The sequence below is a fragment of the Calypte anna genome, chromosome 9 (assembly GCF_003957555.1).
Source record: "Calypte anna isolate BGI_N300 chromosome 9, bCalAnn1_v1.p, whole genome shotgun sequence".
NCBI lineage: Eukaryota > Metazoa > Chordata > Aves > Apodiformes > Trochilidae > Calypte > Calypte anna.
Window position 1 is genome coordinate 1429945 of NC_044255.1, and position 25238 is coordinate 1455182.

Genomic DNA, 25238 nt, shown 5'->3' on the forward strand with positions numbered 1-25238 from the left:
TGGGATAAGCACCCTATTGATGGTTGGAAGCATGGAGTAACCTTGCACAGCAAACACGGTCAAGGCCTTAAATGTTGTTTGAAGTACTTTAAGTCCTGCTGGGCCATGTATTCATTAGCCTGATGTGGGCATTACCTGTTGTTTGTTAGCTTAGGCCTGGAGTGACACTCTTGCCCCCAGTCAGACTGCCACAGCCCAGATTCCCACAGCATGATAGTACCCACAGCAGAGTACCCAGCAAACTACCAAGCTTACCCATGGAGCTTCTGGTAAAGGTGGTCCTGGTGTGAAGAACTGGTCACAGCTGTTCATGTACAAGTGTGTTTGCACACAGAGAGCATCCCCAAGTGCAGTGAGCTGAGCAGCTGCTGAATCTCAGCCTTGGTGCAGGTATTGAGTAGTTAAACCACTGGGAGAAACCTCAGGTACAGCAAGCATCAAGTCTCTAGGTGTGGAGACTGGAAGAGTTGGATGTTTAACACCCTAAGATTCAGAGGGCATTCAGGCATCTGCATCCCCATGCTGGGCTGGGCTTTTGGGGTAGCTCTGCACAGGGGGTTTCCTTTTGGAAAGATCTGCTTCCTCCATGCATCCTCCTTTGGCTTCTCCCTCTGATGCCTGGCTGAAGGCTTGCACAACCCCGGCAGAAGTGATGTACCCAGTCTCTGGAACAAGGGACTATTATCTTGCCACTTCATCTTCTAGTTGAGCCTCTTTGAGAACCAGGGGAGGCACCAAGTAGTGCAGGGCTGGACTGACTTGCTGATCGTGATTTTCCTCAACGAAAGGTTGAGGAAACCTAAGAAAAGCAGAGAAAAAAGAGCAGGCTGTGAGTCTAGGAACTGGATCGAGAGAGGAACACTGGAGAAAAAGCACAGGGGAGAGCTGAAGGAGAGAGTGGGGGGCAGTGAGCAGGATTCGGAAGGGGGTGAGAAAGAAAGGCAAAGGTGGACTCTGGAAATACAGAGGGAAGATTAGGAAGCAAGGAAAATCTGAAGAGAAAGCAGAGAGCAGTTAACCACAAGTATTTTTAAAACTTGAAGCTGAACCCGTTGTCACCGAGTCCGTTTCCTTAGCTGTCTGGCAAAGAGCTGGAAAGTCCAGCGAGGAGGATAAAATCCCTCTCATGGGGCAGGACAGGGGAAAGAAAATTTCCGCCGGCAGGAACTCTGGTGATAAACCGAGTGCGTGGACAATATTCCCCAGACACGGGACGCTAAGGCATCAACAGCACAACCCAGCTGCTTCAGAACTTGGAGGAGAAAGCGTTTTTTAGCTGCTTCTAGTTTAAAAGACAAAGAAAGGAGGGAATGTGTGTCCTGTGACCGCACGTCCTTGCTCAGCCCCTTTCCATCCCTCCGTTAATGGCTTGCGGGGGGGGAAGGAACATCCTTTCCCTGACACCTCAGGGCGGCCCCTGCGCTGTACGGAGCCGCTCCCGCGGAAGCAGGCGCTGGATCGCGGTGTGGCGGGGGTGACACCTCCCGCTGTCCCTCTCTTCCACGGGATACGGCCGGGATGCTCCTCTATTCTAGAGAATACGCCTGCCCGCCCCACGCCGGAGCCGCTTGCTGCGCCGCTACTCGGAGCAGTTCGGCGGGGCGGGGCTGGGCCGGGCCGGGCTGGGCGGCGCCGCTACTCGCATCCTTACGGCGGCCGCCGCGCTCTTCCCGCGCCGTCAGCTGATGGGCGCCGGGCCGGTGGCGCGGCAACATGGCGGCCGAGATCCACTCGCGTCCGCAGAGCAGCCGCCCCGTCCTCCTCAGCAAGGTCGAGGGGCACCAGGACGCGGTCAGCGCCGCGCTCCTCATCCCCAAGGAGGACGGCGTCATCACGGCCAGCGAGGACAGGTGAGCGGAAGCCCGCGGCCCGGCCCGCCCGAACGCCTCACCGGGCGGCCAGGCCCCTGAGGGGCCCCCGCTTCCCGCCGGGGGTTCGGCGAAAGGTCGGAGCGGGCCCTGGGATGGCGGGAGCGGGGCGGACAGGGCAGGCCCGGGCGGCCCCTCGGGTTCCGCTCGGTGCGGCGTGGGGCTGAGCCCCCGGGCCCCGAGGTTGGATCCGGGCGGCGCGGTCTCTTGGGGAGGTGGCGGCCGGCGGAGCGGATCGCAGCCCCGAGGCGGGAGGGGACAGCGGGTGCCGCGCTGTGACTGCCCCAGGAGGCGCGGAGCCCCTGGCTCCCTAACTGGAGCTCTGAGGAAATGCCCTTGGAGGGAGGAAAATAACAGGAGGCGGCTTCCCGGCGGAGGCAGCGGGGCCGCAGCGGTTCCTCCCGTGCGTGTTCCCAACCCCTCCGTGGAGTGTGTTTTCCCCTGCCTGCAAGGGAATCACCTGTGGGTTCCCTTCCCCCGCTGTCAGAGTTGGGTCTTCGGTGGGGTCACCATCCCTGGAGGGGTTTCAGAGATGTGTGGCCGTGGAGCCGAGGAATGTGGTTTAATGGTGGATGGGGCAGAGCTGGGCTGAGGGTTGGATTTGATAACTTGAAAGGTTTTTCAACCTAAATGGTGATGATTCCCAAGCTGCTTCTGTCAAAGCAAACTCGATCTGATGGCTTTAGTCTTAGTGTCCCAAACCTGGTTCATCCTGGCTGAAAGACTTCAGGGAGTGAGTTGGTGGGTCTGAAGGGAGGGGTGATGATGGAGCACAGACCCTGTGAGGAGAGGTGAGGGAGCTGGGGGTGTTCAGCCTAAAGAGGAGGCTCAGGGGAGACCTCATCACTCTCTACAACTCCCTGAAAGGAGGTTGGAGCCAGGGGGGGGTTGGGCTCTTTTCCCAGGCAACTCTCAGCAAGACAAGAGGGCAGGGTCTCAAGTTGTGCCAGGGGAGGTTTAGGTTGGAGATGAGAAAGAATTTCTTTCTGGAGAGGGTGATCAGGCATTGGAATGGGCTGCCCAGGGAAGGAGTGGATTCTCCGTGTCTGGAGATCTTTCCAAAGAGCCTGGATGTGGCACTGAGTGCCATGGGCTGGGAACCACGGGGGGAGTGGATCAAGGGTTGGACTTGATGATCTCTGAGGTCCCTTCCAACCCAGCCACTTCTTTGATTCTATGATGAGCTACTGAGGATGCTGTTTTCTGGTTCAAAGGGAAAATGTCTAATCCAGATCCTCAGCACTGGGTCACACAGCATGTGAGCCATCTGTCTGAAAAGCTGGTAATGTCTTTGAGCAGTTATTCAGATGAAACAGGACTGGAAATGAGGAAGCAAGTAGCACAGAGGGGGTTGAGCCTAGGAGAGAGGTGAGGTGTCTACAGTGTGGTGGTGAGAGCTGGAATTTCCCCCAGCTATGTGGAAAGTGACTTTTAAATGTTAAGAGGGGTAGGGGATGCTTCTTAAGAAGTGCTATCCACAAACTATGGTGTAGCACTTAGTTGCAGTATCAAAGTCCATTCTTTGAGATGTAGCTTGGCAGAGGGTTTTTTTTTTTTTCCTGTTCTAATATAAAACTTCTAAAACTGAATTTGCATTTATGGTTGTATGAATTTTCATTTGAAAATCATGATCTTATGAGAATCAGAAGGGTATGACTGCTGAAAATCAACAGAGCTCTGATGTTACCTGAACTGGTAAATTGGGTATTCTGGCATTTATTTTTAGGTCAAAAAGAGTGAACAGGCTGGATAGCAACAGCATGATGTTAATGAAGTAAACCAGGATTTGGGGGGGAGTTGAACACATCAAGTGCAAAGGATGTAAACTTGTCCTGGTTTGAGTGAAGTTTACCAGATCCTGCTAGTTTTTCTTTAGATGTCATTAAACCAAGGATGTTTGTAACAGGATGGCATATTGCTCTGATGCAGATCAGGTAGAAACACTGTCAGATTTGTTGTGTTTCTCGGTGAACTGCCAACATAAATCTGATCCTACAAAAGCTGTGGCTACAGCTGCACTTGGTGCTGATTATCAGCACTTCTGAGAAACTGGAAAGCTCTTCTCTATCTTTGCTTCTCAGGGGGAGGTGGCAAGAATGTGTTTTTCCGTGGTGTGCTAAGAGTTGTTTTCGAGTGCCTGTTGAACTCTTTGGAGGTAGTTGAAGGAGTTGAATTTGGAAGAGGAAGACTTATTAAGTAGCTCTTTAAAGTGACTAATTCCATCTCCCCCTGCCCTTTTTGCTTTTTTTTTTTTTTCTCCTTTGCTTTTTTTTTTTTCCTCCCTGAAGATCAGCACACTTAATACTGAGGTGAGAGATCAGTTATTGGGACTGGAGTAAAAACTTACCACTGAATTATAAAAATCTGACCTACAAAAGCTTTGAGTTTGGGGTAACAGAAGGCAAAGATCTCCTCATGTTGTTTAAAGGCTATTTGAAAGTATTTTGCTGAAGCACTTGGGGTGGGACTCCTGTTCCTCACAGATGTATTTTTCAGCCTTTTTCAGTATTTTTTGGGTGCCTGCTGTCAAAGAAGGGCTCTTAAATGTGTTAATGTTAGCACTAAGGCTATGCCACCAGTGTGTGGCAGATACTTGGGTGGTCTTTGCCAAGCTTCCAGAATGCTGGAATTTTGGATGCTGGAAGGATTCAGCACAGCACTAGCAGGATCAGAGGATAAAAGGCATGTATACTTCTCTGACTGTACAGTTAAATATTGACTTATTAAATATTTTCATGCTTTTAGACTGCATGACATGAAACTGCAACGTGAGCACTGAAGGGTGGGCGACAGGGAAGCAAGAGTTTTGTGACTACACAGAAAAGGACCTGTCTTAGAGCCTGATTTTGAAACTTGGGGCTTCTTGGAGTTTAAAATGCAACTTCCTGTCTGTAATACTGCTTCTGTGAAACTGGCAGGGTTTAGGCCTTGTGTAAAAGCAGCAGGATTTATGTCTTGAGCCTCTGAAGCAGTACTGCTCCTTGGTGAACCGTGGCAATAATCGTACAGCAAGCAGTGATAGGTGTGTTTTCTAGGTTTGATTGAAGGATGGCCTTGGTTGGTTGGTCTCTTCCCTTCTTGTGGAAATGACCTTTTGTAGTAGGATGGGACTGAGCAGCTTCCTTTAAGTTCCACTCTTACATAAAATTCTTCTGAGCCGTGCAGGAAAAAGTTGGATTTTTTTTCAGCCAGCTTGGGCTGAATCTTAACACGTTTGTGTACAGTTTGCTCTAATCTGTTTCCTGAAGGAGAGAAGAGGAAATAGCAGTTTTTAAGAGTTGACATGCAAGTTAAACATGAACAGAATTTCATGGCAGCCTTTAAAGTTGGTCCAGTGCTGCAGGTTAGCAGTCTGCATGCTTAGGCTATGTCGGTGAGAGGCAGGGATGCAGCTGCATCTTTATCTGGGTGAGTTTTGATGTCTGATACAGACAGGAGAGGCCATTGCCAGTGCTGGGTGTAAATTTTTGGGAGAAGTTTTGGAAACTGAATGAGTGTAGCTTGTTTTCTATGGGTGTTTATTATATCTGTAAGATTTCAGGAACTGCTGCACTGTCTATCTCTAATCTGGAATGCCTCCTACACTGTGTCAAAGCCTGAGAGAGTATCAGGTATCCTTCACCTCCAGTTTAACATGTTATCAAACTTACTGCTCTCCTTGTTTGTTCACTAAATGGTGTGTAGGTGTTAATACTGCAGAACTGATTATGCTGCAAGAGAAGTACAGAGTTCAAGAAGTGAAAGAGCTGCTGTGTACACCAAAAGAGCAGGGCCAAAGTATTTTCAATTACACCTTAATACTCAGGTATTTCATAATAACGAGTCAGAGGAATGTGTTTACAAGTTAAGCAGTGAGGAAAACACTGGTGGTGCACAAACATTGTCCAGTCATTTTGTAGATTATTCTCCCATTAGAGAAATTGTAGTTCTTTCTATTTTAAATGGTATTTCCTATAATAAGAAGTGATGTGTCAGTATTTTTGGTGGGGTTTTTTTTGGTTTTGGTTTTTTTTTTTTGAGAGTACAGAAGGTGCCATAGTAGGTCTGTGAATACCAATAAAAAAATCTAGCAAGAATATCTGCAGGACTTAATTAGTTAACTTTCCCAGTCTGATTTTTCAGCAGGACACTTGCCATCTGTGAAGCTTTCTCAGAACTTCCCTAGAAAGGTTGATTAACTCGGTGTCCCTGCAGGCCCCCTGTCTGACCCTGGCTCCAAGACACTGCTTGGGACTGCTGCAATGTGTCCCTCAGCCTGAGCAGCCATCTCAGGTACCAGCTGGGACCTGGATCCTTCTCAAAGCTGCCTTGTGTTTTCCCAGAGCTGAGAGAGGCCAATGTGGGCTGCACAGACCTGTGATGGAATCAAATCTCTGGACTTTGCCTTATGATCCTTGGTCTCAGCCAACAAATACCTAGAGGCTGGATGAGTGCTGGGGATTCTGAGGGATGGTAAGCTTGTGTACAAGACCCTAAATGCAAGACGAGTGCATTAGATTTACTCCAGGCTAGCAGGATCTGTAGGGTCACCAGCAAGTCTGGATACTGGTGTTGTGTGACCATCAGCAGCTGCTCCTGCATTGAGGTACTGATTAAGTGGTGGTATTAGGGGGATGTGTATTGTTGTTTTTTGTTGTAGAGCTTAAATATTGGTCAAAATTAATGTTTTAGTGAGCAGAAATTCGATAAAAAGGATCAGGTGCACTCTGTGTCCTTGAGCTTGGCAGTGCTTTAATCCACTGTGATTAAACCAAACTCCTAATTCTGTTTTGGGAACACACTCAATGGTAATATAAACACTTGTAGTTTATTTTGACTACCAGAAAAATGCAGTCTTCTCTTCTGGTGAGGAAAGCAGTTGTTAGTGATAGATTTCAGATGGGAAAGCAATTGTTAGTGGTTTGAAGGTGTTACTAAGATGCAGTTCTTGGGACAGGGCAGAGTGTAGCTGCATAGTACTTAAAGCAGTGCTTGTGTTGCAACAAGTTTGGATTTGTCTGCTAATCTTCCATTGCTGCTTTCTCCCTGACATGTGCATTTGGCTTCTAGGGGGCAGCTTTTGTGGCAGGAGCACAAACACTGTTGGAATGCTGAAGGATTTTTTGTGCTCTCTAACCCCCATTTTTTTTCTCCAGCACTGTCGAGTGCTTACTGGGTGAAAGAAACAGCAACTCAGATAAAAATTGTTATGGTAAGGCCACACTTGAAGATCTGTTTCTTTACATTCTTTACATTAAAAACAAAGAAACAAAACCAATGAAAAAACCCCTTTGAATTACTGTTCTGTAACTGTGCATGCTTTCTAACTGAAAGCAACTTCTGGTTCACTACTCAACGTTAGAGAAGTCTGGAGGTCTCTTAATCTTGTTTTATTTCCTCCTGTCACTCTCTGCTGTCTGAGTCTACTGTAATTTAGAAATTATTTAGCCATTATAATCTCTGGGTATTCCTTTGTGTTCCAACATTCTTACATTCTTACTGAAACTGCTGTCACCCAAACCTGTGTCTTTCTTAGCCCTTCATAGGGATTCCTTAGAGGAAGATGAGTGGCAGCCAGCTCATCTTGGGTCCTAAACACAGATCTCATCATTAAATAAAGACCGAGTTTTGAATAGGAAAAGAGTGCTAAAGACTCTGGGGTTGATATGGTGGTTTTCATGACAGGACAATCTTATGGTAGAAGGGGACTGTGGAAGTGGCATTACTGGAGGACTCCTCTAGTCCTTTAAGCTGGGACTGGTATTTCACAGATGAATTTGGCCTCACAAAAGGAGGTGCACCACAACAACAGGCCTGTAAGAGAGAGAACAGAGGAGAAGTGGAATGTTGGCAGAGGTTATTTGCTGACTACAGTGAAAGAATCTCTTCACATTTTGCCCAGTCAGAGCTTTGTATAATTAAATATAAAGCTGTCTGACAACTTAGCTTTGCAAGCAGGAGGCTAGTAAAATCTAAATCTCACTTAAACCAAAATAAGAAGCTTTCAGAAGTTAACTTTGGTAATTCTTGCAGCTGGTTGCTTAGGTTTTCAGCTTTAGAGAGGGACTGTGTTGTCAGTGATCACACAAATTATACTTGACTGGAAAAGGTGAATACTGCCTAATGGATCAGAATGCTGAGAGGAAAATCAGCAAGATGTGATCTCGGTCACTACAATAACTCCTGGTCTTTGTATTACTGTAAATAATGGCATGATTTTTGTTAGAAGTGAAAGATTTCAATGAAGAGGAGTGGAAGGTACCATCTGAGATGATCAGAATACTTTCAGTATGATGGAGCTGCTTTAAAAAGTGGATTAAAAGGCTTATCAAAATGTGTAGGTGCTAACCCATGCTGCTGCTGGCGTTTGCATCATAACAGTGACCTGGAAGCATTTTTGTTTGGTTGTTTTGGTTTGGTTTTTACTCATGTTACAAAGAAATAGTAGCTTCTCTTCTGAAATGTTAACTTTCTGACCCTGAAGCAGAGTGTTGGTTATTGTAAAGAGCAAGTGATAGCTTTTAAGAAAGAGTCTTAATGCAAAATCCCTAATAGATTAAAGTAATGTGCATTGCCACTGAAGTGGTAAAAGTGACTGATTTCAATAGCTGGAAATTGCTGTTCTGAGGCAGTGTGTACTCAGCTGTATTGGTTTCAAGTCTTAGAAAAGGGAAGTACATGAAGAGTGGGCACTGTCCTCTTTATTTTTTAGTGGTCTTTTAAAGAAAATCTCTTCAATGGATTACAACATTAGAGTGCTACCTTTATATCTTCAACCTGAAGAGTTCTCGTCCTGATGCAAGATACCAGTCCCTCCTGAGCTCTTTTTGTTGGTGTCTTACTGGCAATCCTATTTTTTTTCTAAAGAATTCTAAATACCAGCCTTTTTATATCTAGAAATAGAACAACTCACCTCAGTGAAGTCTCTCGACAGTGTTACCAGGTACATTTATTTACAGATCATTTTTGTTCCCATTTAAGAATAAGGAAGTTGGATTTAGCAGTAATAAGAAGGAAAACAATGGTTTGGAGAGGAAATGTCAAGTAGTCCTAAAATAACTAACACTGTCTACATGTGTGCTTTTCCTGGTGCTGATTCCCTTCAAACGTGCCTGTTGTAGGTTGTTTTTAATTGAAACTAACTTTCCACTTCCTTGCTGCTTTTTTTTTATCTCTCTCCTCCCAGAATTTAACAATCACAAGTGACACAACGCTAAATGTTCTCAAGAATGTTTTTCCTTTCCTTCCAAGCCCTGGCTCTGGGAGGTTACAAACTAAAAACACTTTTATAAAGAGCTTTAGCATACTGTCTGATTTGTCATGTCAGTTTATTTCAAGACCCATTTGACTGGCTGATACCATCCTAACTTGTCTTCAAGCCAGAGGAGCAATGCTACTAAAGGTGCTTTTCCTTGGCAGGGAGTAGAGGTATGGCTCAGAGGGAATAATATAGAGCTAGATGTCCTCTGTGACTCCATATGTCACTATTTGTGGATGGAGATGTCAGTAATGTGCTGGTCTGGAGGTTGAGGTGCTTCTGTTACTAATATTCAGTATCTGGCTTGCTGGAGGATGAGTTGTGCAGAGAAGCTCAAAAAAATTCTCAAGTTCAACCTTCTATAAGGCAACGATTTGCAATTCTGTTTTATTTAGAGTATATCAAACGCTTCATTTGCTACAGAACAAGCTGTGATTTGTTCTGCTAAGGCTGGGAATTTCTTCTGACTTGAATTTAACTTAAATCAGCAAGAGCCAAGGAGAAAGAATTCAAAGGGATGTAAGATGTAGCAATTTCAGGGATGATCTGAAATTCCCATTTCCTGCTTCCTGAAACACAGGGTATAAACTGCTCTGAAGAATATTCCTCATAATCCAAAGGTGGCTATTCTTAGTACTGTTGTTATGTTAGAGTACTATTATTTCTGTTACTGTTTTATTCCTCTCTTATGCTCGGGTAGCACAAAAGCTAAGAGGACTGAAGCTCATATGCAGGTAATGAAGTGGTTGAGATACAAGGGATGCTGCACTTCAAACTTTCTTTCTCCCCTGGCTTCCCCTGACACAGAACAATCCGAGTGTGGCTGAAGAGAGACAGTGGACAGTACTGGCCCAGCATCTATCACACCATGTCATGTAAGTACAGTGCTGGAGATGGGAAGTGATGGCCAAGTGTGGCATGGGGTTTGTACCTGTGCTGTGTGTGGGAATAATTCCTTCCTGTTCCCCTGAGTGATGGATTCACTCGAGGAGCTTGAATTTGGGAACGTGCAGCAGCTCTGGCTTAGACTTGAGTTTGAAACTAGCTGAGCAGTGGGTGAGATCTAAAGCAGCATTCTGTCAGAAACAGATCCTTCACCAGGTAAATCACTGTGTGGATCTGCAGCTACAGATGTCTCACAAATGCTGGCAGCTAACTTGTCTGCTGGATAAGTGAGCTTTTCAAACCATTGGCTGAAAGTTTGGACATCAGAACATGCTCTGCTTTCCAAGGTGTGCATTTTTTTCCCCCTAGCATTTAGATCTTTAATAATAGCAGCTTCAGTGCTGAGTAGATCTAGAGTGTTAGTGTCCTTTTGTGTTTTTGATTTAGAAACATCACTTGTATTCTGGGTGCTTTGCTGTAGCTTCTTTAATGTAGACTCTTACCAAGAGACATTATATATGCAGATGGATTTCTATCAATCTACTTTATCTTGAGCAGCTTTTGTTGTGAGTGACATAATTGTTTTCCATAAAAGTCATGTGTTATCCTCCTAATACTTGTATTTTAATAATTGTGATGTGCTTGCTTTTATTGACAGCCCCATGTTCAGCCATGGCTTATCATCATGACAGCAGAAGAATCTTTGTAGGGCAGGATAATGGAGCTATCATGGTAAGTTGCTGTGATTTTCTTCAGAATGTAGATTAGAATTGCTCAGCTTGTCTGTGAACATCAGGTGTTGCTGGCAGCTGATAATTTGTTTTCTTTCCCTTCTTTTTGGAGTGCAGTTGCTACTAAATGGCTGAACTTCTTGGCAGTTCACCTGAGATGTGCATGGGAAAACTGCAAATAAACAAGGGTCCTTCTGGCTAGATGTGAGCCTGCTGGCCTCGAGAAGTCCTTGGGCCATTAGTGTAGCAGTGGACCCAAACAATTGCACTTCATCACAGAATTATTTTGAGGAGTACAAAGCAGTTGCAAGCTGGGCAGAGTGCTGTGACAGAGCGGTAACGGGGGTTGTGAACTGCAGCTGCAGGCCAGAAGTATGGATCTGCTTGGATCTTACCATGCATTGGTCTCTGGATTTTCTTGCTGCATGTGATGTTTTTATGATGTAAACATTTCAACACTAGCTCTAAAATCACAAAAGGCAGAGTTGGTTTGTTTTCTTTCTGGGAAGTCTCCCTTCTGTCTTTCTGTGCTCTTGAAATTGGTGTCCCTCTCCTGAAGAGCAGATAGATATGGCAGAACAGAAAGTGGGTCTGTGTTCTTCCTCTCTTTTCTTGGCAAAGGAGGGGAGTCTTGTGACTCTCAGATGTTTTCGTGGTTTTCTTTCTGTATGAAAATAAGGTCAAAATAATAACTGTCCTCTAAGGAGCCAAAGTACTGCATGAATGTCACTGTGATTCTGCTGATAACTGCTGTGAATAGCCTATGCAAAGCTATATAGAACAGTGATTCTAGTGATAACTACTTGAAATTGTAAGCTTTTAAAGTTTACTAAGCCTAATGGATCAAATAGAGAATATTCTCACTTAAAGCTGCCCATTATGAAGGCTCAGACACCTAAATCTGAAATACTACAGTACAGTTTTCTTTGTTCCTGCTGGGGACAAACGAGCTCTTCTCTCTTCCTGTAAGCTTCCCTCAGCAAACTTGGGTCTGAAATGATGCTCCCTGTTGAAGTTCACTAATAACCTTGATTTACAGTTGGTGTGTCAGTGTGCTGTACTTCAGCCCAAGAAACTGCTAATTTGTAGTGAGATAACACTGCTGCTATCCAAATTTTGGCCAGTTTGGGAGGTTACTGCTCTTTTCTGGGGATCAGTGTTGCTTATATCAATGCACCACCTTTTCTGACACTTTCACTTTGCTTTTAGGAGTTTCATATTTCAGAGGACTTCAATAAGATGAACTTTGTGAAGACCTATCCAGGTAAACTGTTAACCAGTGTTTACACCAAAATTTGTGTGAAGAGGAAAAATCTGAAATGCTTGGGAAACTGGACACCATCACAGATTAATCAAGTTCAAATGTGCTTTAAAGCTGACTGGCCACCTCCTTGTCACTTAGTTGAGGATAATCCTCAGTCAGCTGAGTCTGAGTTGCAGTTATTATCATTAATTTCAGGACATCATTAGCCTGTGAGTTTTAAAGCCATAGAACTAGTGAGTTCAGGTTTTGCTCTTCAAGTGGAGTAGTTATACTGTATGAATGTTAGGGTAAGAGCTTTCTAAAGGTGCATTTTGGTATTTGCAGTTTCAGTATTTACTGTCTGTAATCACTTGCCTTGGATACTTCCAGCTGAAGAGTCCTTGACTTCTCTGTCACCTTTGGAGAGCAATCAGGATGAAAGAGTTTTTATTTTTCTGGTACATGGGGAGTAGGGGTTGTTCTTATACTCACAGAGATGTTAATTTCAACATCTGTGTGCACATCTTTAGAGGAACTACAAAAAGTCAGCTGCTGGTCCAAACTGGAATATTAATGTGAATGGCTTGAAGGGAGACTCTTAAAGCCTGCAGATTATGTAGTAAACCAAAATGCAATTTGTTTTATACCTTTCTGACAGAAAGCCATGCTCTTACTTAGGAGAAAAAGACCTTGTTCATCAAGCAGCAAACCCCCCTTTATCCTAAGAAAGATGACTTGACAACTCAGTCGAGGGAAGTACCTGCATCTTGGGGTGCAAGGGAGGTTTCTGACTAGTGCTCATGGAACATTTTAGACAATGCTGGGTGGAGTTTGGTTGCTGTCACAGATAGGAGTTTAAATGCTGTGAGCTGGATACACTTTCAGGTGCTTAAAAACATGAATCTAAGCTTAGGTCTCCTGGAGTCAGGAATACAGGGACTTAAAGAACTCAGTAAAGGTTTTTATATGTGTAAAGGGTTTTAGATCTCCAGGAGTCCTGGCCTAGCAAGAGGAGGGTGAGGGTTTGTCTGCTCTTTAAGCAGAGCATCTTGGGGATCTGGGCTGAACTCAGTTTGTCTCACAGTGGGAGGAAGGCTTACACTAGCTTCCTGATGTGCTTGCTTCATGTAAGCTATTCATAAGGCAAATACCAAGAAAAACAATGCTAACCTTTTAATTCAGTCTGGAGACAAGTATAATACAGTGGTAAAAAAAAGCCTCCCTGGGGCATTGCAGGGATATCATCTTTAACCCATGTCTTTCTGAATTAGAACAGGAGAGCACATGACTTGGATTTTTAGGAAAAACTAACCAGAATCTCTTTCTTTCCACAGCTCATCAGAACCGTGTGTCTGCTATTACTTTCTGCCTGACATCAGAGTGGGTGATCAGCACTGGTCATGACAAATGTATCAGCTGGATGTGCACCAGGAGTGGGAGTATGCTGGGGAGACACTATTTCACCTCTTGGGCTTCATGTCTGCAGTATCCTTTGAAAAATTATTTGCTGCCCAGAAAACTGGGAGAATACTTGGTTCCTTCAGTTCAGTTTGTTCCATCCTGTTTCTCTAAAAAGCTAAGAGTAAAATTCCTTGCAAGTCTGCAAACCCTTATTCTGATTAGGTGTTTAATACCTTTATTTCTGTTAGTTGTTGTTAGATAGTAGAAGGGGATGCTGTGACCTTGATGTACCAAAAACACAGTCCTAATTTGGAGATATTTGTAGGATCTTGTGAAAGTACTAAGTAACTATTTGTATGGCCTGCCCCCTATACTTCTAGGCTCTGTTCAGATGCCAGTATGCATTTCAGTCCTACTAGGGCAGAAAAAAACAATGAAAACCCTTTGGACTGCTTGAATTTTTCTCTCTTTGCTCCCATTAATCTTTTCTGTCTTTAAGCTACAGGGTACACTGAAACTTTGTTACTTCTGGTACATTTTTTTTGGTTCTGTTGGCTTTCCTGCAGCTTGCTTTTAACTGGATTATCTGTAGCCTAACATCTCTGTTCAGCTATATTAGTACTTCAGGGTGCTCTGTATCCTATTCAAAGACTTACAAACCCAGTAGCTTAAAATGTAGTTCATGTATCAAAAATGTTGAGCACGAGTTAAATACTTTAAATGGAAGAACTGGTTTTGAGCACTTGTTCCTGGTGGCAGTTTAGATGTGACTGGCCAGTGACTGGAAACACTGGATGGTGGATGAGGATTAATGGCAGGGAAGTTGCAAAGTGGCATGATTTGAAAGCTGAAAGAAACCACCTAGAGTGCTTGAAAAAACAAAGCCCTCTCTAGAATTGCTGAGTCTCTGTGTAATGCTGAGAAATGAGGAGGAAAGCTATGCTGGGTTGCCAGCACCCTGTCTAAGCCTTCTCCTGTCTGTGCAGACCCAGCCTTACTGACTGAAGAGCTGAGGGGTTCATATTGTGCTGTTGCCAGTTTTTGCTGTCCTGGTTTTAGAGTTCAGGGGGTTTGTGTCCCACAGAACATTTCACACATAGCTCACCTCAGCTGAACACAGCACAGAACTGGGTTAATACTGGGTTAATACTGGGGGGGGATGTGTGCATTAGGGGACTAGCTCACAGAACAGAGTGCTGCCTCTGACCCTCACTGTTGGGTCCATTAGCTAATGATATTGCAAGTAGTGGAACAGTTTGTTTTGAAGATGGGGAAGAGTATGGCCTTTTCTGTCAAGACAGAAATAAGGTTCCACTGAAGGCCATGGCATTTAAAAATGTGTTGTGATCCTGCCTTTGGACTCATGTTTGGAAGAACTAACTCTCTGGTCTGTGTATTAGGTGCTTGGTCTCCCTGTCAGGAGATATCTTAGGAGATCTCACTTATTAATGATCCTATATGTAAGCTGAAAGCCAAAGCAGAGTGCCTGTTCTTTACTAGATTAGTGGGATTATGCCAGCCTGAACTTCCAAGGTGAGGAAGTGATCACATGTTCACAGTCCTGCTGGATTTGTTGAGTTGCACATTGTGTATCTCAGGATTCTGAAGGCTTAAGCGTGTTCAGAATGTCACCAACTGGCCAAAGCTCTGCTTTATCACTTCCATTGTTGGGCTTTTTGGTACACAGGCTTTTTAAGGTCAGTCTTTTCTGCTGATTAGAACAGGCTGCTGTGCTAGCTGTGCTAGCTGCTGCTGGTGGTTTTGTGTGGTGCCAGGAGGGACAGGTGAGTTTGTACACAACCCTTGGGTTACATGATATTACCTGTATGGGGTTTTCACATCTTTTGCTTATATCCTGAATAGCAAAAGTCTTCTAAAGGCAGCAGAAGATCTTGTTCTGTTTAGCTTGCTAGAACATTGCAAGTATATTTCCACCACCAGGTAAACTAGCTGCAGGCAGCCAGTGACCTTGTATCTGAGTTCTGGGGGCATCAACTAGTATAACATGCTAGAAAACTTAAGAGTTTATAGGAGCAGATACTAAACAAGACTGAATGCCACCCAGTGGCCAGTGAGGTGCTTATGATGGTAGCTCTGCACTGCAACAAGTAGCCTGAGGAGTTCTCACTTGGAGAAGATGATGTGTTCTGGGAATATCTGATACAAACGGTTTAAATCTACTTGGCTTGCATTAAACTGGGGGATGCATCATCTCATGGCTTCCCCACTGGCTTTCTAAGTCTTTTCTCACTTTGCATCCTGTCCTGCTTGCACACGTAGGGATGTGTGAGGAGAGGAATGAAAAAGGTTTATATTACAGTCTCCAGCCCCTTTAGAAGAAGCCTTGTAAATATTTATCTGGCATATTAAAATGTTATCTTCCAGTTTGTGTAGACTCTGTAGCTGACAGCTGTGCTGTCTGTTTCATCTCCTAAACTTCTCTTGAGAGCAAAAGGAGGGTTCTCCTTGACTGGTGTTCAGGTATGACCATGAAACTCGGTATGCATTTGTTGGTGATTATTCTGGACAGATCACTCTCCTGAAGCTTGAACAGAACACATGCTCAGTTATCACAACACTCAAAGGACATGAAGGTAACATACCTCTTCCTCTTAATTCCACTTGAACCTGAACGTAGCATCTCTGTAAATCAGCATGGGATGGTCAGTTGCATGTCTACCTCTTAAGGACAGATACTCAATAAACAAATAGTGCAAGGCAGTAGGTATCAAAAACTGCTCAAAGCTATAGATATAACTAACCCTTAAAGAATGAGACATTGCTGATGAGGGGAAATCTTAGTCCTATAAATACTAGCAGGTATTATTATTATTATACATTAAAAATAAACACAGCATTACACTAAACACAAGTTACCCACTAGATGGCCACCTTTAAAAACTTAAGTCTCCTTCACATTGAAAAGGCAAGAATGTGTTACTTTTCCCCTGCAGACCTTGTAGTACTAACAGGAGCTTTAGCAACCCTCAGCCTATACTGTAAAAAACTTAATTCTTCCCAATGCAGACTTTGCTCTTCTGCTCAGCCTTTTTAAGACTAGTTGAGTTTCTTACATTTAGCTGAAACTAAGGATATGCAAGAAATCTAGAGAGCCTTTAAAATCAATTCTGCCTAATCAGAGATAAATTTCCTGCAGTATAGCTGAAGTCCTTAAATCAAAAGAAGAACCAGATAGTCTGTAACATGACACTGAGTCACTGTAATGAGTAAGGCAAGAATGTGTAGTTTAATAATATGCTGAGAGAATTAAACAAGACTTAATGCCTTGTGGTACTGGCAACTTTCAGAGCAACTGACTGGGTAGGGATGATTTGCTGGGTCATGAGTCTTTGAGCCACTGGAAGAGGCTGCCTTGTTTGATCTAAGTATAGAGTAGACTTTGTTAAAGCTGAGCAGACCTCCTGATTTACAGATGACTGTAAAATGATAGAGCTGCTTTTGAGGCAAGCTGAGGCTTTTCAGATGGTAAATACCTCTTCTGTTTTCAAGTAGAATTTCTCATTGTTTCAGTTAAAAGAAAAATTGTTCTCCTGACCCTAGAGACTCCCTTTACCTCTGTATGCTTTTGTACTAGTTTGTCTTGGAATGCAGCTTCTTGATAGGTGTTATTGTTAGGCTGAAAGCATTCTATCTGTTGAGGTGCAGTGGGCTTCCAAGTACCAACTTGAGCAGGGCTATCCTTATAGCAAACAACTTTGGCTTATATGTAAGTTCCTTGAGGTGTCTGGGATCCTCTAAACAAGAATTAATGTAGCATAAAATCTGCATTTAGTTTTCTTCTAAGGGATGTTTTGTTATCCCAGGCTTTTTGTTTCTCTAGTAGGATGCTGTTGCATGCTACCCTTCACCTTGGTGCTTTCAGTGTCTCTTACTGTAGTAAGGGAGTACCTCAGGTTTCACTTCAATGACCCAGAAGAGCATCCTTGTGTTGGGGAGTGGTTTCCTTAGATCTAACTGCTGAATGTTCTTTCCTAGGAAGTATTAATTCCCTGTGGTGGGATCCTGTTCAACGACTGCTCTTCTCAGGTGCCTCTGATAACAGCATTATCATGTGGGATATTGGTGGAAGGAAGGGCAGGACCCTGCTGCTCCAGGGACATCAGTATGTAATGGTGTCTTGTTCTTCTTGTATGTTGTGTGATGAACACAGAGTCCCAGGAAGACTGAAGAGCATGGCAAAACATTTTCATCTTTGTGAATAATGGAGAAAATAACTTTTTGCAGAAATCTGGGGACTTGGGGGTGGAAGAAAAATAATTGGTACTGGAAAAGCACTACCCATAAATGTTTGGAGTTTGGGGTTTTTTATGTTAATGACACTTTGAAACCATGAGAACCTACTTCTAAACAATGAGAACATCACATTGGATAAAAGTAGGTTCTAGAAAAAGGTAGGTAAAATCCTAAATCATCTTGCTTGGACTTAATGTAGAAGTTGGATGCTTCTGTACTGTAAATACTTCACTGAGTTGCCTTTGAGGATGGGACTAGAAGCTTAATGTTTAAACATGTTTGAGTACCCATGTAGGATAAGCTTCAGTATGTTCTCGTTCTCTTGTCTCTTTCTTTCAGTGAGGTAAAAAACTTACTGGCTAAATTACAGGGTTAATCTCAGCTTCAGAAAAGCATGTCATGTCTCCACTGGTCTGTGGATTAGGTACTTAGTTGTCCCTATTTACTCAACTCTGTATTGTTACAGAGACATAACACTAGCTACCATTTTTAAAACTAGGGCCTCAGCTCAGCCTGACAGGCAATTCACTGCAGTTATGTTCTACTGAGAAATGCAGAGAGATCTGATTTGTGTAGTGCATTCTCCCCTTGTCTCATTCCATAGGTGCCTCTATCCATCTTTGATCAAGACTGCTAGCCTTAGCCCTGGAACTCTTGTTAAGTCTTGAGTATTTAGTTTTATGGCTAAAAAATCTAGTAACAGAGTACTGGTTATGCAAAAGTAACTGAAGTCTGTACTGGAGAACTTGATATAGTGCTGCTGCTGTTGCATCATGTGTCACAGACTGGAGAGTTGGGCTGATCCCAAGGGGATGAGGTTCAACAAGGCCAAGTGCCGGGTCCTGCACTTTGGACACAACAACCCCATGGGGAGCTCCAGGTTGGGCACAGAGTGGCAGAAAGGGAGCTGGGAGTCTGGATTGCCAGGAAGCTGAACAGGAGCCAGCAGTGTGCCCAGGTGGCCAAGAAGGCCAATGGCATCCTTGGCTGGATCAGGAGCAGTGTGGCCAGCAGGTCCAGGGAAGGGATTCTGCCCCTGTGCTCAGCCCTGGTGAGGCCACAGCTTGAGTCCTGTGTCCAGTTCTGGGCCCCTCAGGAAGTTCAGGAAGGAGATTGAGGTCCTGGAACAGGTCCAAAGGAGGGCAACTAAGCTGGTGAAGGGACTTAAGCACAGATCCTATGAGGAGAGGCTGAGGGAGCTGGGGGTGTTGAGGCTGGAGAAGAGGAGGCTCAGGGGAGACCTCATCACTCTCTCCAACTCCCTGAAAGGAGGTTGAAGCCAGGGGGGGGTTGGGCTCTTTTCCCAGGCAACTCTCAGCAAGACAAGAGGGCACAAAGGGTCTCAAGTTGTGCCAGGGGAGGTTTAGGTTGGAGATGAGAAAGAATTTCTTTCTGGAGAGGGTGATCAGGCATTGGAATGGGCTGCCCAGGGAAGTAGTGGATTCTCCGTGTCTGGAGATCTTTCCAAAGAGCCTGGATGTGGCACTGAGTGCCATGGGCTGGGAACCACGGGGGGAGTGGATCAAGGGTTGGACTTGATGGTCTCTGAGGCCCCTTCCAACCCAGCCAATTCTATGATTCTATTGAAGATTTACCAACAGTTTCTCTTCAGACACCACACTTAGCATCAACCTTCATACTGATGGGGAAAGTAAGTTCTGAGAAGGGGAATGGCTTTTTTGAGTCAACTCCACCATTGCAAAGCAACTGTGAGCTCACTGCCAGTGCTTCCTGCCAGCAGATGTGCACATGGAGCTGGACTTCTGGTGTTCTGGTCAAGCCTGTAAGAACACTGTTCTAGGCAACATCCTGATGCTAGGGTAGTGCTAGGTAGGTGACAGCATCTGTTTGCTCATCTTCATAGCTCTACTTAGGAGACTTTGCAGTGTGTTTGGAATTCAGTTTTAGCTTTACAAAGGTGAAATGGGGTTTGCTGGGAGACAAATCTTGGGTTAAATACCTGTGTAAATAGTGTCTACTTTTTTTGCAGTGACAAGGTGCAGGCTATCTGCTACATCCAGCTGACAAGGCAGCTGGTATCCTGCTCAGCTGATGGGGGAATTGCTGTTTGGAACATGGATATCAGCAGAGAGGAGGTAAGGTCATGTCTGAGGTCAAAGGCTTCACAAAGGACAGATCATGCCTGATACACTGGTGGCCTTCTAGGACAGGAGTGTTGCCATGTTGGTGCATAAGAGAAGAACAGTTGATGTTATCTACCAGGCTCATGCAAAGCATTTGGCATTGTTCTGTGGAACATCCTTGTCTCTGAAGTGGAGGGACATGGATCACTCGATGGATAAGGAACATTGACTGTCTCAAAGAGTCACAGTCAATGGCTTGATTTCCCAAGTGGAGATCAGTCCTGGGACCATCACTGTTAAATGTCTTTGGTGACATGACCAGTGGAATCTTGTGTACCCTCAGCAGGTTTGCTGATGACACTTTAGAGATGCACTAATGCACATAAGACAAGAAGAGTGACTTTTTTATTAGAAGGAATGGTAAAGGCTCCACTGACAGCTGTGCTATTGGTCTTAGACAGTTCCAACTGGATGTTGGTGAGAGCACTGGTAGAGTTGGCAGGTTTTTAGCTCAGATTTAATGCCTGAAATGAAGATGAAAAGAATAGGAAGACATGCTTCTCTCTCCTGGGAGACAGGAACTGGGTTGTCTTCTCAAAAATGCTATTAAGTGAAAACTGCTATTGTCAGTAACTGAAAGAAGCACTATGGAACTCACGTGGTAAAGAGGTGACTTATTTTCTCTGCTCTCCTCCCCATTCCCCATGCTGGACTTGTTAGTACCCTTTACAGTATTTTCCACTAGCATGGGGTAGGGAAGGAAATGCACTCAAGGCTGAAGATGTAGGAACTGGACATCTAGTTTAAATAGGCATGGTAAGGTGGTGGTGCAACTGACAATACTGTTGGTTTACTGCTGTCAGCAAGGCATGTTAGTGAACTGAGGAGAAAAGCTTCATTCCAGTTTTCTCCTGTTGATTTTCAGGGAGACCCCCATCAGATGGCTGAAGTTGTACAAGCCTATGTGCTAAAAATGTGCTTCTCTCTCATCTGTCCCTTACTAGGATGCTCACTCAAAGTATCTGAGAGTGCTGAGATGTATGAAAGCTCTGACTGTTTTCATTTGCCCTGGTCTGTTTATGGCAGGAAAAAAAAAATGTGGGTGTGAGAAGGATACTGAGTGAGGATGTGGGCAGGATGCAAAATGCAGATGAGTTCTTAATTATTTCAAGCTGCAATCATAGAAAGGATATTTAATTTCAGAATTCACTTCTCAGTCCTCCCACCACCCCCCTTTGAGGGGATGACTGCTTTATGGATTTTACAGATTTTACTAGCCCTTAAAAATCATCTAGGCAAGCAGATTAAGTGAAATAAGGTTAAAAACATAGATGTTTGCATTAGTTTTCTTATTAAGGTGGTAACATAACATCCTGCTCTGTGCTTAAGAAGTACAGGAGGTATGTAGCTAACAAGTAGTAGTTGTTGTAGTATTAGTAGTAGCTGTAGTCTTCTATTTGGGTTTTTATATCCTAAATATTCTGTGTACTGTGCCCGAGACAGGGCATCTTTCCATATAAAACTTTACTTTGGGTTCTGAAAACAAAACTTCCTTGTCTCTCATGAGGAAAAATATTGCTGATTGCTTGCATCTCTTGTTCTCTTGTAGGCTCCTCAATGGTTAGAAAGTGATTCCTGTCAGAAGTGTGAGCAGCCTTTCTTCTGGAATATAAAGCAAATGTGGGACACTAAGACGTTAGGACTGAGACAGGTGAGGCTGCTTGTCATGGTTTAATGCTGGGCTGGTAATTAAACCAAATAATAGACCCTCTCTATTAATCCCCCCCCTCCCTGATAAAGAAAGGAGAGAGAATAAGGGGGAGAGACTTCTGGGTTGAAAACTAAACTGCACAGCTTTAATGGAACAGTAATGATAAATAGGAAAAATGACTAAATCTATACAAATATACAGGAAAATTGATCCCAGGTTCCTCCCCCCTCTCCCCCAATAACTCTCACATCCCCACTGAGGCTGCAGGGCAGCCCTGGGAAAGTCCAGGCTGGAATCCTGGGGCCAGCAGCAGTTGGGAGCTGGAGGCAGGAACACACAAATTTCAGGCTGGAATGGATCAGGAATGGACAGAATCCTCCCAGGATGCTGAAGCAAACAGAGACAGGAGAAGAAGGCAGGGGTTTGACTCTGGTGATCCCTCCAGTTTATACTGAGTATGATGTGTATGGGATCATAGACATGTTTGGTCATGTGTATGGTCAATTTTGGTCATTTCTCTTGTCTGTTCCTCCCTAGGGGAGGGTTGCAGGTGTGACCTCTTTACTCCTTTTCTCCTTCCAGAGGGCAAAGTGTTCCTCAGAACCAAGCAGTGCCCTTGGTTCTGCACACCAGTCTCTAGCAGTAACTATAAACATTGGGCATTATCAGTCCCAGAAGCAGACACTGGCTGAGAAACTTGCTGTTAACTTCAGCAAGTGCAGCTACTTACAAGAGACTGAGCTAAAAGCAAAAGTACAAGACAGAAAATCACCTTTATCCTGGCCCTGACCAAGATGCCCCTGATGAGAATGCTTAAGTGTACTTCAGCAGAATGTAAACAGAAAATCACTAAAGCTGTTAGACCTTTTAAAGGTTGAATATTTTTGCTCTTTGAAGTGGGGGTTTATTGAGAGGTCGAGGCTTCCAGGCAGTGTTAGGAAATTTCCAGATTCTGTGGAAAGTGTTGCATCCAGCTTCTACCACAGAGCAAAGCAGGCTGCTCTAGGAGTGCTCTGGTTTCTCTGAATATTTCTGTGCACTGAACCTGTGGACAGCTAGTCCCTAAGTGTAGTGTAGAGTGACACACAGTGCCCCATAACTGAGCAAAATGCAGCTTAATGTGGCCCTGCTCTTTCTGGGTTAGAATGTGGAAGATTTCCAGAGACCTTTCTTTGTGGAGGGACTGGACAAACACCAAGACACTCATCTGTTTCTGGCTTTCTTAGACTGCTTGTTCAGCCTCCTTGCTCCTTGAAGGAGCTTGCAGACAGAGAAGGTGTGGATAGGGACAATATGGAGGTGTGGATAGGGACAATATGGAAATAAGCCCATTAATGGCCAAGAAGACTGTTAAGAACTCCAGAATCCTGGGTCATTGATGGAAGTAACAGAAGACTTCCTAACATGTTGCTTCTAAACAGGTTACAGAACAGAAGCTTTGTTCAGGGAACACTTGGTAAGGTGGTTAAGTGGCACAATACAGTGATTTTTACTTTTTTTTTTTTTGTTTTTCATTTGTTTTCTTCTTCCTCCATGAAGCATCATTGCAGGAAGTGTGGGCAAGCAGTGTGTGGCAAGTGCAGTACCAAACGCTCAAGTTACCCAATCATGGGGTTTGAGTTCCAGGTCCGTGTCTGTGATTCCTGTTTTGAGTCAATCAAGGATGAAGAGTGAGTATTAAGGAATAATAAATTAAAGGAACACTGCAGAGGTTCAGAAACACTTGTGCTTGCTCCATGGTCACACACAATGCTACACAAACATGCCAAGTTGACTCTGTGCTAATATTTGGCCACCCTTGCCTTGGGCACTAAAAGCACTCCAGATCCCTCAAGTGGCTCTGCATGGTGACTTGGATAAGATGTGGTCTTACAACTGGTTTTAACCACTTTATTTCTTCTTTTCCATGAGCCTGGATCTAGAGTTGAAACATAATTGTCTCAAGGTTTCTGTTCAGGAACAGGCTATTGATTGCATTGAAAAGTGCTAAATGGGTTCTTGAAAATCCATCATAAGTGCCAGCATTTATATGCATTAGTTCATGTACACTTATTGAAAGCTATGTATGGGAGTATTCTTTTCATCCTTACATCCTTACATTATCCATCCATGCAAACAAACTGCTGGGGAACATCATTAGCTGCCTTGTTAAAGTCTTCCTTGCAGTGAAATGTCTTGTCACCTTCTTGGACACCTGGAATGCTAAAGGACAGAAATAAATCAGATGCCAGTGTTGGGAGTAGTTGGAGTTTTCTTGTTGTTTTGGGTTTTTTTTTTTTGTTGGCAGGGTTTTTTTGTTGGGGTTTTGTGTTGGTTTGGTCTTTTTAAAGAGAGTTGCTGTGCTGTAGTTGACTGAGTGGCCAGCTTGCAGAATAAAAGTCAAGCTGAGCTTGACTTTATAACCAATATTATTTAGTAATGCAGTGTCCCACTTCTGCTCCAGTGCTGACAGTCAGGGTGCAGGAAATGTCACATCTGTGTAAATACACAAGCAGTGCCTTAGCATGACTTGCTGATTTAATTCTGTCCCCTTTAATATGGCACTGCAGTTCTCAGGACTCATGGATTAGTACTTGGACAACTTGTAAGTTTGTTTTGCACTGCTCTCATCAAGTTTGCCTCAAGTTTGCCTCAAGTTTCGCCTGGTGCTTGGCTTTGATTTGATTTTTTTTTTCTTTTGCAGCCGTACTTCCTTGGCAACCTTTCATGAAGGAAAACACAACATTTCACACATGTCCATGGACATCTCCAGAGGGCTGATGGTGACTTGTGGGAGTGACCGAATTGTGAAGGTATCCATGTACTTTTTTTCTGCACTTATTAGAGATATTTAATGGAAAATTACTGTTTATGTGTTGCCACAAAGCTAACTGTTGTGACCAGCAAGGATTGTATTTGTTGCAGACTGCTCTTCCTGCAGCTGAATGAAGCAATGATCTGTAACTCTGCTGTTATGGAGTCAGGCTGTCAGAGAAGGTCCCTGTTAGTGTCCTCTGGACAAACAAAGCAGGCGTTGGCAGCAGGAGAATCTGCCAGCAGCCTTAGAGATACAGACATAATGAAATGTGCAGCCTTCTGTGACTCTGAGCATTGCCACAGGTTGTGAGACAGTGACATGGTAATCAGACTGATGTAGCATCTAGCTATATATCCACCATGCAGGTCAGAGCTGAGGCTCTTCCAGTCTCTCCCTGTTTTTCTGCAAGCATGCTGATAACAAACTGCACAGCACTTTTTAGAACAAGCCTACAGAGAATTGCTTGAAGGCTCAAGCCCTAAGTTTGGCTTTTGATTTGTAAGGCTGGTGTATCTTGTTGTGACATTCTCATCAGAATGTGTCACCTTGTGCCCAGGGTTGTCTTTATGCTTGCTGCTATTCTGTGCCTCTTAGAGAAATACCTCTTAGGTCTTACAGTAATGCTGTGTCATTCTCACACACTGTTCTCTTCCAGATCTGGGACATGACACCAGTAGTTGGCTGCAGTCTTGCAACTGGCTTCTCCTCACGCTGATCTCACACCTGAGGGGTTTATGCACCTTATGTACAGCAATATGCACCCAATGAATGGAACCCTTCCTCAGAATATTAACTGCAGACACCGGTTGCTTGATTCTCCTGCTGCTGTTCCAGGATGGATGGTGGTCACCTTTGTAGAGCACGATTTCTCTGTTGGGCTCACCAGGAACCTCCTTGGTGCAGAAATGCAGTTTTGCAGCCTCTTGGACTACCATAAAATGGCTTCTCTGCAATATCACACCTTGATGAAAGGACCTGTTGTTTCTTGGTTTACATATGTAGTATTAACAATGTGCTATCTCTGCTG

General features: G+C 44.2%; 1 protein-coding gene across 3 annotated transcripts; it reads left to right on the forward strand.

The window, feature by feature from the left end:
• Window positions 1–1603: 1603 nt before the first annotated feature.
• On the forward strand, window positions 1604–25238 carry WDFY1 (WD repeat and FYVE domain containing 1). Of its 3 annotated transcripts, XM_030455909.1 has the most exons (13): window positions 1909–1945; window positions 6191–6320; window positions 9913–9980; window positions 10649–10722; window positions 11931–11985; window positions 13299–13449; window positions 15847–15959; window positions 17362–17488; window positions 19610–19715; window positions 21313–21414; window positions 22954–23084; window positions 24098–24206; window positions 24867–25238. In XM_030455909.1, exons 3-13 carry the CDS (start codon window positions 9974–9976, stop codon window positions 24924–24926), a joined length of 1035 nt encoding a protein of 344 aa, XP_030311769.1. In that variant the 5' UTR covers window positions 1909–1945; window positions 6191–6320; window positions 9913–9973; the 3' UTR covers window positions 24927–25238. The 3 variants fall into 3 exon arrangements, with proteins under 3 accessions (XP_008490726.2, XP_030311768.1, XP_030311769.1); XM_008492504.2 differs by lacking the exons at window positions 1909–1945; window positions 6191–6320 and adding an exon at window positions 1604–1850; XM_030455908.1 differs by lacking the exon at window positions 6191–6320 and having other exon boundaries at window positions 1866–1945.

Coding starts and splice junctions, on each gene's coding strand:
- WDFY1 (XM_008492504.2), top strand. CDS start 1,714: ATGGCGGCCGAGATCCACTCGCGTCCGCAGAGCAGCCGCCCCGTCCTC. Junction 1,851..9,912: donor ATCACGGCCAGCGAGGACAG/GTGAGCGGAAGC, acceptor CCCCTGACACAG/AACAATCCGAGTGTGGCTGA. Junction 21,415..22,953: donor AGACGTTAGGACTGAGACAG/GTGAGGCTGCTT, acceptor TCCTCCATGAAG/CATCATTGCAGGAAGTGTGG.